General features: G+C 42.9%; 1 protein-coding gene across 1 annotated transcript in view; it reads right to left on the reverse strand.

Moving 5' to 3' along the window:
- The window catches only part of zgc:153039 (uncharacterized protein LOC767698 homolog), an 80,192-nt gene that overhangs the window by 23,481 nt on the left and 44,709 nt on the right, over positions 1-12,002 (reverse strand). The window contains exon 9 of the mRNA XM_061682036.1: positions 2,879-3,003. Coding sequence (XP_061538020.1) covers positions 2,879-3,003 — 125 coding nt within the window. The remainder of the gene's footprint in view (positions 1-2,878; positions 3,004-12,002) is intronic.

Raw genomic sequence — 12,002 nt, forward strand, 5'->3', positions numbered from 1 at the left:
TGCTTGGATGGCAGCATATGTTTCTCCAAAACCTGTATGTACCTTTCAGCATTAATGGTGCCTTCACAGATTACCCATGCCATTGGCACTAACATAGCCCCATACCATTACAGATGCTGGCTTTTGAACTGTGCGTCCATAACAGTCCGGATGGTTCTTTTCCTCTTTGGCCCGGAGGACACGACATCCACAATTTCCAAAAACTATTTTAAATGTGGACTGGTTGGACCACAGAACACCTTTTCCACTTTTCACCAGTCCATCTTAGATGAGCTAGGCCCCAGAGAAGCCGGCGGCGATTCTGGGTGTTGTTGATAAATGGCTTTTGCTTTGCATACTAGAGTTTCAAGTTATACTTAGGGATGTAGCGCCGAAATGTTTTTACTAACATTGGTTTTCTGAAGTGTTCCTAAGCCCATGTGGTGATATCCTTTACACATTGATGTCGGTTTTTGATGTAGTGGCGCCTGAGAGATCAAAGGTCATGGGCATTCAATATTGGTTTTCGGCTTTGCCGCTTACATGCAGTGATTTCTCCAGATTCTCTGAACCTTTTGATGATATTATGGACCGTAGATGATGAAATCCCTGAATTCCTTGCAATTGTACGTTGAGGAACATTGTCCTTAAACTGTTTTAAGACTATTTTCTCACTGCACTTGTTCACAAAGAGGTGAACCTCACCCCATCTTCGCTTGTGAATGACTGAGCAATTCAAGGAAGCTCCTTTTATACCCAATCATGGCACCCACCTGTTCCCAATTAGCCTGTTCACCTGTGGGATGTTCCAAACAGGTGTTTGATGAGCATTCCTCAACATTCTCAGTCTTTGTTACCACCTGTCCCAGCATTTTTGGAATGTGTTACAGCCATAAAATTCAAAGTTAATGTTTATTTGCTGTTCAGTTTGAACATTAAATATCTTGTCTTTGTAGTGTATTCAATTAAATATAAGTTGAACGTGATTTACAGATCATTGTATTCTGTTTTTATTAATGTTTAACACAACATCCCAACTTCATTGGAATTGGGGTTGTATAAATGTTCTTTGCGGGGGCTCATGTGTTCGCATTCGCTTTTGCAGATTCTGGGGTCCACCTTTTGTCATTTAATTATCGATATTTTGCAGGCGCAGCACGGTGCGCGACTGGTTAGCGTAGCTGCCTCACAGTTCTGAGGACCAGGGTTCAAATCCGGGCTCGCCTGTGTGGAGTTTGCATGTTTTCCCGTGTCTGACTGAGGCAATGAATTGTTTCAAAAGAATAAAAATACAGTACCTTGACTTAACGAGTGCGCCAACTTAGCAAGTTTTGAAAGGTGTGAGATGTTGCTTGATCGATTTTTGTGTTGCGAGCCAAATTCTTAATTACAAGAGCTCCAACAGATACAGTCTCTCGAGTGGAAAAAAAAAAAGTCGCCGAAGCACATTCATTCTATACATTTGTTGAATGGGCCAAACAGTCAAACACACAAATACAAAATGAAAACACTTGCAAGGAACATGAAGAAGATGCTAAAACTGAACTAATTGTGTGAGTACAGCTCCTGACGTCACACACTAGGCCATGTCCCCTTAAAGAAAAACAAACACATGTAAAATATGGAAAAAACGTGGTGTTTTTTGAGGGGCTGAAATGGATGAATGGCATTTCAGATTTCAAATAATTTTAATGGGGAAAATGTATTTCATATATGAGGTACGAGCTTGCTCACCTCACGAATAAAAGTTCAAGGTATCACTGTAATTTTTGCAAAATTTGCAGGTTTGGATAAATTGTCCTTTTTTACTTGAAAAATCAATTTGTATAGTTTTGTAAAAGAGCTCTTTCAAATGCAAAATGTAATATAAGGTTCTTACATTTGGCGAAACATATAGAGCTAAAGCTTTTTGTTGTTTTTAGAGGTTTTAATTTTTTTTCTTTTGTGTTTTGGTATCCTGAATAAAACCAAACTCAAGCTGTACGTGCTTGGGAGGCTCCAAGTATTCTCATAAATTTCAAGACTAATATCCAGTTTTTACTGCAGGGGAATCCATAATACAAAATGCAATACCGGAGGTGATATGTCATAACAAGGGAGTGATGCACTGTGCCTAAACAGCTTCTCTCCAGTGTGACAAATTAAAAGCAGTTGCACTTATCATGTTTAGAATGTAACAGCCCTCAGCCCAAGTAAGGTTTTTATCCTGGAAGGTATGACTTTAGGAAAGCAGTCCTGGTTATTGCATTTAGAGATGCGCATCTGTAATGACAGATAGCAGTAGCAGCAGCATGCAGCAGCAGCAACCAAAATATGAAATGACTCATAAAAGGTGATACCAAATGCCAGCAGTGTCACAATGTAATCATTGAGCTAAAGACACACTAACTCCAACCTCAAGTGTGAACACAGCTTTAGGGAGCTTTTATAAATCAGGATCATTGCTAGTGTCCAAGGAATACAAGTCACACGCCAAAATACAAACATTGTAAATTTAAATCTCTTAACATCTCCAATCCCAGGTACTTGAACATCCAACTCACATGCACACCCTCAAACACAAACAATTTTATTCCTGGTCCCTCTCCAACATGAGGCCATCAGCAGGGACCAGGTTTATGTCTTTTAATTAGTACACAGTTGCCATAGTAGCATCCAGCTGGAATAGAAGCACCCCTTTCACACATAAACAATGGTACCCGTAGAGAAGAGAGGGGAGTATGATTAGAGAGGAAAAGGGAAAATGTGCAACAAAATAATATATCTTATGGAGTTTTATGTATTACCTTTATTATCAGCATGTGACCTGTGTGCGGGTGTGATAAGACATACAACTGCATATTTGAAAGTGGTGGGCTATAACACTCAAGCTGCATGCATATTTGGATAACTGTCTTACCTGAAATTGGGTGCAGAGGCCCATTCCAGAGCGAGGCATGCCAAGTCCACAGCAGCATAAACCAACAGAAAGAAAATGGTCACAATACTGGCAATGGTGTTGAGCTTCCCAGAAAACAGCACCAGCTACAGCAAACAAACAAAAGAGGGGGGAAAAGAAATAAATGGAAATAAAAATTAAGTATGAAATGAAATACACAAAAACAAGTAAGAAAATATATGCTGTTCGCAAACCTTTTTATAAAACCTGAACGTCACATAAATTTACTGCAAAATGTTTAAAGAGCACCCTCGAAAGAACACTGCAACTTAAAGGTCAGTCGTGAAAAAAGTCAACTTTACCATTATCACATTTAAAAAAATGGAAAATCCACTACTTTGTAAAGATCTGGATCTGCCTGAAAGTAATTTATGTCTTAAATCTACTGTAGGCTACATACTGTCTACAACACTGTGTAAAGTTCTTATTAGGACATAGAGAGTTGGCAGGATTATCCAAATATACAATAATCTGTCAAAGGGTGGTACATAGAGCGACATTGTTGCATCTGGTTTTACAGAATTGCTATCACAACAAGTCTAATGGTGGCCTACGACATTTGTACCGTAATAACCAGAAACAACACACAGCACTGTAACTGCTTCTAATGCCTCGCCTCTCCTCAGTTGCAAGACACACGAAAGCCCTCAGCGAGTCTACTAAAAACACCCAAAGGTCCCCAGATAGCAGGAATCAAGATAGAGAATCTTCCCTGAAAACCAAACTGTATGGCCTCAATTCTAAACAGAAGGTATCAAAATCAAAATCAGAATTAGAACCATCTTTATTTGCCAAGTATGTCCAAAAACACACAAGGAATTTGTCTCCGGTAGTTGGAGCCGCTCTAGTACGACAACAGATTGACAGAGAACACTTTGGCGACATAAAGACTTTGCTCCCCTTGTGTAGGTGAGTCGTGTAATGTCTCCAAAGACAAATGAAAAACACAAAAACAAAAACAATACTAGAGAGCGCGTTACCGAGGCGACCACACTGGTAGGCGCCATCTTGGAAACCAGGTCCAACACCCAATACACCTTGTACCTTAGAATGTCCAGCTAGGTTTTCTGCTGTTTAACCAGTGTTCTTTATCAGATCATCCTTTGTCAAATCCTTGTGGTGAAATTACCAATTATGTTTTACATAAAGTGTATGACCCAATGTCTTTGGCAACAAGACGCTGCAGATGGAACAGATGGAGTCCCAAGATCAATCCTTGCTTGCTTAAGATGCAGAACCTGAATCAGAGTGATGTAACTGTGAACAATTCTCAAACAACACGTACCTTTGAAATAATAATCAGGATCCTCTTTTTTGAACAAAATTCTACTATCACATATATCTATTCACCTGAGGCAGTTAAGGAAAATGAGAGGATAAACGCTCTTTATAGAATCTCCCTCTATAACGGAGTATTCTATCTGTTTTGTATTGTACATACGCCCTACTTCTTGTCTGACTCACAATGAGAGGCTGAAAGAAATGATCAAAATATATACTGTATGAAGAGATTTCTTTTAAAAAAATGTTTTTTTAATTAAGGATGGCTACTCATCCGACTTCAAACACTAGTGGCAACAAAATGCTAAATAATCATGCATGTACAGTATAGGGTCAAAGATGTTTGATTTTTAATGGTGAATTTTATAATAGGGAAAACATTTCTAAATTGGATAGTATTTTGCTTTATTTACTGTACATGACAGCTTAGTGTCAATTACCTCTACATTTACAGACGTGGAGTTCATTGGGGCTGAGAGGTGGTACCATATAGAATTAAACAAACTGTTGGGTATTACAATGTTTCCATTAAAACTGATTGATCACTAATGTTTACATTTAAAAAGTATGGCATTGTGATGAAGGGACCCGTGTGCCATCACTGCCAAGTCAAGTCATATCTTTTACTAGCTGTGTGATTTGGAGGGATCTGTACATCAAATAATCAACATTTCTGGCTCAGTATATCATTATTTATTTTATTTATTTGTTTCGCAAAGGGACGGCACGGTTGCCGACTACATATCTGCCTCGCAATTCTGAGGACCGGGATTCAAATCCCGGCCCCGCCTGTGTGGAGTTTGGATGTTCTCACTCTGCCTGCATGGGTTTTCTCCGGGTACTCCGGTTTCCTCCCACATCCCAAAAACATGAGAGGTAGGTTGATTGAAGACTCTAAATTGCCCGTAGATGTGAATATAAGTGTGAATGGTTGTGTGTTTATATGTTCCCTGCGATTGGCGACCAGTTCAGGGTGTATCACTCCTCTCGCCCGAACATAGCTGGGATAGGCTCCAGCAGCCCGCGACCCTGGTGAGGATAACCAAAATTGATGGATGGATGGATGGATGTTTGGCAGAGTTTCTACTCTGGGCACCACCTACAGTATCCATCCATTTTCTGTACCGCTTATCCTCACTAGGGTTGCGGGTGTGCTGGAGCCTATCCCATCTATCTTAGGGCGAGAGGCAGGGTACACCCTGAACTGGTCGCCAGCCAATCGCAAGGCACATATAAACAAACAACCATTCGCACTCACATTCACACCTACGGGCAATTTAGTATATCTGAGAAAACAGCCATGCACTTTGGCAATTACTCCAGCATGCTTTACCACAAATGTCCTTCAACCAAAACAAGTAGCATGTAGATGAAGGAAAAAGCCAGCAAGTAATAGCGTACATGCAGATTTTTTTCTATTTTGGAAAAAAAACAACTCCTCATTTTCAAAAATGCCGTACAGAAGAACTGATTTGTACAGGTATTGCACAGCTCAGAAATGTTTAAGCTGTATGTGACGTATACACAAATAATTATAGAGGACAATACATTCCTGTGAATTAAACTATGGCACACACAATAACAGCATAAAGTCAGAAACTCAAATCCCTTTTGAATCTACAGTAGACTGTACTTGCTTACATCCTTGTTCATGTTTAAGCCTTGGCAGAGGTTTGCGCTCTTCTAACTGACGTTCTAGTATATAGTATAAAAATAGACCGACATTTTAGATATTTTACATTAAAACAGTAGCTTCAGAACTTTGGTTTGGCATTGTACTCAAGTTACACCGGCACATTCTTCAGGGGATACAAGATGTTAGTTGACGAGCAGTTTGTCAGCTTCTATTTGCATTCGTACAGTATACAGCGGTTGAAATAAGTATTTAACACATCACCATTTTTCTCACAACCCAAGTAATCCATACATAATAAAGAAAGTAGAACAAATGAGATCAGAAATTAAGTTGTGTGTAATAATGTGCAATGACACAGGGAAAAAGTATTAAACACATGAAGAAAGGGAGGTGCAAAAAGGCAAAGCCAAGACAACACCTAAAATCTATCAATAATCAAACAGCAATCCAGCCCCTTGTCAGTGCAAATCAATATCAGATGGTTCAGTCCTAACTGATTCCCTACAAAAAGGTCTCATTGCCAAAGTCTGAGTCAAGACACATCTCATGATGGGTAAGGGCAAAGAGCTGTCTCAAGACCATTGCAAAGTAATTGTTGCAAAACATAACTATTGCATTGGTTACAGGTGCATTTCTAAGCTTCTGAATGTTCCAGTGAGCACGGCTGGGGCCATAATATGGAAGTGCAAAGCCAATCATACCACCATAAATTTGCCTCGATCAGATGCTCCACGCAAGATTTCTGACAGAGGAGTGCAAAGAATAATCAGAAGAGTTGTCCAAGAGCCAAGGACCAGCTGTGGAGAGCTTCAAAAAGACCTGGAATTAGCAGGTACTGTCATCACAAGGAAAACAATGAGTAATGCAGTCCGCCACCATGGCCTACATGCACGCTCATCACGCAAGACCACATTGCTGAAAAAGAAAAACATGTCAAAGCTCGTTTTAAGTTTGCTGAACAACATTTGGACAAGCCAGTTAAATACTGGGATAATATAATCTGTTTCCCAGCGGCCATTGGGGTCGGGTGCAGTGTGAGCTGGGCGGTGGCCGAAGGCGATCCAATCCCCGGCTACAGAAGGTGGCTCTAGGGATGTGGAATGTCACCTCTTTGGCAGGGAAGGAACCCGAGCTGGTGTGTGAGGTTGAGAAGTTCCGACTAGATATAGTCGGACTCGCCTCCACACACAGCTTGGGCTCTGGTACCAGTCCTCTCGAGAGGGGTTGGACTCTCTTCCACTCTGGAGTTGCCCATGGTGAGAGGCGCCGAGCAGGTGTGGGTATACTTATTGCCCCCCGGCTTGGGGCCTGTACGTTGGGGTTCACCCCGGTGGACGAGAGGGTAGCCAACCTCCGCCTTCGGGTGGGAGGACGGGTCTTGACTGCTGTTTGTGATTTTGCACCAAACAGCAGTTCAGAGTACCCACCCTTTTTGGAGCCCTTGAAAGGGGTGCTGGAGAGCACTCCCGCTGGGGACTCCATCCTTCTGCTGGGGGACTTCAATGCTCACGTGGGCAATGACAATGAGACCTGGGAGGGCGTGATTGGGAGGAACGCACCCCCCCCCCGATCACAACCCGAGCGGTGTTCTGTTATTGGACTTCTGTGCTCATCACGGATTGTCCATAACGAACACCATGTTCAAGCATAAGGGTGTCCACACGTGCACTTGGGACCAGGACACCCTAGGTCGCAGTTTGATGATTGACTTTGTGGTCGTGTCATCGGACTTGCGGCCGCATGTCTTGGACACTCGGGTGACGAGAGGGGCGGAGCTGTCAACTGATCACCACTTGGTGGTGAGTTGGTTCCGATGGTGGGGGAAGATGCCAGTCCGACGTGGCAGGCCCAAACGTATTGTGAGGGTCTGCTGGGAACGTCTGGCAGAATACCCTGTCCCCTGTTTCAACTTCCACCTCCAACAGAACTTTGCTCATGTTCCGGGCGAGCCAGGGGACATCGAGTCCGAGTGGACCATGTTCCGCGCCTCCATTGCTGAGGCAGCCGACTGCAGCTGTGGCCATAAGGTGGTCGGTGCCTGTCGTGGCGGCAATCCCTGAACCCGTTGGTGGACACCAACGGTGAGGGATGCCGTCAAGCTGAAGAAGGAGTCCTATCTGGCTTTTTTGGCCAGTGGGACTCCTGAGGCAGCTGATGGGTACCGGCTGGCCAAGCGGAATGCATCTTTGGTGGTCGCTGAAGCAAAAACTCGGGTATGGGAGGAGTTCGGTTAGGCTATGGAGAAAGACTTCCGGACGGCTTCGAGGAAATTCTGGTCCACCATCCGACGTCTCAGGAGAGGAAAGCAGTGCACCACCAACACTGTGTATAGTGGGGATGGGGTGCTGCTGACCTTCGACTCGGGACGTTGTGAGTCGGTGGGGAGAATACTTCGAAGACCTCCTCAATTCCACCGACACGCCTTCCTATGAGAAAGCAGAGTGTGGGTTCTCTGAGGTGGGCTCTCCTATATCTGGGTTTGAGGTCACCGAGGTAGTTAAAAAGCTCCACGCTGGCAAGGCCCCGGGAGTGGATGAGATTCGCCCGGAGTTCCTAAAGGCTCTGGATGTTGTGGGGCTGTCCTGGTTGACATGCCTCTGCAACATCGCGTGGACATCGGGGACAGTACCTCTGGATTGGCAGAATGGGGTGGTGTTCCCCCTTTTTAAGAAGGGGGACCGAAGGGTGTGCTCCAACTACAGGGGGATCCCACTCCTCAGCCTCCCTGGTAAGCTCTATTCAGGGGTGCTGGAGAGGAGGGTCCGTCAGGAAGTCGAATCTCAGATTCAGGAGGAGCAGTGTGGTTTTCGTCCTGGCCGTGGAACAGTGGACCAGCTCTACACCCTCAGCAGGGTCCTCGAGGGTGCATGGGAGTTCGCCCAACCAGTCTACATGTGTTTTGTGGACTTGGAGAAGGCGTTCGACCGTTTCCCTCGGGGAGTCCTGTGGAGGGTGCGTCGGGAGTATGGAGTACCGAACCCCCTAATACGGGCTGTTCGGTCCCTGTACGACCGGAGTCAGAGTTTGGTCCGCATATCTGGCAGTAAGTCGGACTCGTTCCCGGTGAGGGTTGGACTCCGCCAAGGCTGCCCTTTGTCACCGATTCTGTTCATAACTTTTATGTACAGAATTTCAAGGCGGACTTTGTATCGGTCCGTTGTGGTAAAGAAGGAGCTTAGCCGAAAGGCGAAGCTCTCAATTTACCAGTTGATCTACGTTCCTACCCTCACCTATGGTCACGAGCTGTGGGTCGTGACAGAAAGAACAAGGTCCTGGATACAAGCGGCCAAAATGAGTTTCCTCCGCAGGGTGTCTGGGCTCTCTCTTAGAGATAGGGTGAGAAGCTCGGTCATCCGGGAGGATCTCAGAGTAGAGTCGCTGGTCCTCCACATCGAGAGGAGCCAGATGAGGTGGCTGGGGCATCTGATTCGGATGCCTCCCGAACGCCTCCCTGGTGAGGTGTTCCGGGAGGAGACCCCGGGGACGACCCAGGACACGCTGGAGAGACTACGTCTTTCAGCTGGCCTGGGAACGCCTCGGGATCCCCCCGAAAGAGCTGGATGAAGTGGCTGGGGAGGGGGTAGTCTGGGCTGCTAAAGCTACTGCCCCCGCGACCCGACCTCTGATAAGCGGTAGAAAATGGATGGATGGATGGATGGAATATACTCTGGTCTGATGAGAGCAAATTTGGATCCCATAATGCACACCACGTTTGGAGGAGAAATGGTATTGCACATCACCCTAAAAACACCATACCAACAGTGAAGTTCAGATGTGGGAACATGATGGTGTGGGGTTGCTTTTCAGCAAATGGTACTGGTAAACTTAACATTATTGAAGGAAGAATGAATGGGCAAATCTACTGAGACATTCTTGACAAAAATCTGCCAACTACGAGGATGATGAAAATGAAACAAGGGTGGACATTTCAGCAGGATAATGATCCAAAACATAATGCCCAAGAAACTCTTAATTGGTTTGAAAGAAGAAAAAAAATAAAGCTGCTAGAATGGCCCAGCGAATCACCTGACTTGAATCCAATCAAAAGTCTATGGAAAGAACTGCAACTCAAGGTCCATAAAAGAAGCACACGGAACCTTCAAGATTTGAAGACTGCTTGTGTGGAGGAATGGGCCAAAATCACACCAGATCAATGCATGTGACTAGTTTCTCCATAAAGGAGGCGTCTTGAACCTGTCATTGCTAATAAATGCTTTTGTACAAAGTATTAAATAAATACCAGCTGGCGTGTTCAATACTTTTTCCCTGTATCATTTCACATTACTACACATAATTTAATTTCTGAGTTTATTTGTTGTACTTTCTTTGTATGTATGGATTACTTGGGTTGTTCCCAACATCTGGTGAAATTTTCATGTCAATACCACCTTTGGATATATATTTAGTGAGAAGAATGGTGACGTGTTAAATACTTATTTCAGTTGCTGTATTCTATTAATACAATATTTACTCTGGACTTAGATGTGAAAACGCTCTTGAGCAGCTAAGCCATTGCAATTATATGTTACTTTTATTGACGCTGATGTGGTTTTTGGACAGTACGTAAGAAAAATGAAGAATCAGACGTGTGTGAGAGAAGCAAGTAATCCAAATATTGGCTTTATTATTATTATTATTATTTATTTTTTTTAGCAAGGGTGAAGATTTTGTGAATACCTCTAGGGTAGACTTGACTATTGTAATGGTCTTCTGACTGGATTCCCCAAAAAAAGCATTAAATAGCTGCAGCTCGGGTGGGGCTGGCAGGCCAGTGATGCTGATGCATTTTGTTTGAGTATCACAAAACTAAGCACAATGAAAATGATTAATTTATTGAATAATTAAATAATACAAAACCCAAATTCGTATATTTATTTAATTAGATTACATTGTCCCATGTAATTGCCGTATTTGATCTGTTTTTAATAACTGCTAAATTGTGCTTGGATAAGGACATTTAAAACTAGACTACTATGCATACCCTGGATTATCATGTGAATTGTCTTATGACTTTTACTGTATGTTTTACCCACCATATACCATTACATAAAAGAAAATAAATATTTTTTTGAAAATGTGCTGAGCTCTTCATGATCCTGCAATGTGTGTGCGTTAGAGGCAAGATGACAGACTTCTATCATCAGTGAATCATTCAAATGGTCGTGGAATAGAGCAGGAAGACGAGAGTCAATGATCTCCGAGGAGTTAACGATTTCCATCTAATTGCGCCCCTTCTACTCACAGGCAGTTGAGTTGGGTGAAAAGGACACAAGTGGGACAAAGAGAGAAACAGAAACAAAAGAGTGCAAGTAATGATAAACCTCTTTCTTCGAATAATGATGGTTCTGTCAGGTCTCTAAACTCCAAAAACCTTCTCCTCTTTCTCTATACTTTCTCCCTCCACTTTTCCAATATTCTCCTCAATGTCAGTCAAAACGGACTTCTTTAAACCGCTTATAAGACACAGAAAAGAAGAAAACGATTTTTCATCTCTGAATTACAGTCAATTAGCGACAGTAAATTAACAGGTGAAGGAACATTTGCAAAGTACGGTAATTCAGATGCTTTGGTTGGAGACTATTTTTGCCACAGACTGAAAGCATTAAAATCAGCAGGAGATCAACATTCAAGCTTTTTATTTCCAGCTGTCTACATCTGGATGTGATAAATAACGTAACTAGCATTACGTGTAAAAAAAAAACACTGCATTTTTAGCACATCAAAGTAACAGAACAGATCGACTTCAAATAGAACTGAATAATACTGAATATTTAGTTGCAAATCTTACGCTATAACTCCAGCAAGCCTGTGATCCATTGAAATCCCAAAATTTCTGCAGTCCCTTTTGTGATGCTTTTCTAGACTTCCACTGTAGCTTCTTTATTTGTTTGTATTGAGGGTTACTTCCTTCAGTCTCCTCTTTTTCAGTCTATTGAGTGTAAGTTTGGAGTTTCTTCCCCCTGATGAATTCTTGTTGATTTGGTAGTGTTTTTGGTAATTTTTTTGTTGCATGATGAAGGATCTCCCAATGTTTGGTTGCATCTTTTTTTTTTTTTTTTAATTGGCAGACAGAATATTTCTGTAGACTTCTGAGATAATTTTGTTGCTGCCCTCGTGTTATTCATCAATTAAGATAAGTAAGGCCATACCAGAGGAATCCATGTAAGC

The sequence above is a fragment of the Phycodurus eques genome, chromosome 7, assembly GCF_024500275.1.
Source record: "Phycodurus eques isolate BA_2022a chromosome 7, UOR_Pequ_1.1, whole genome shotgun sequence".
In the NCBI taxonomy this organism is placed as follows: domain Eukaryota; kingdom Metazoa; phylum Chordata; class Actinopteri; order Syngnathiformes; family Syngnathidae; genus Phycodurus; species Phycodurus eques.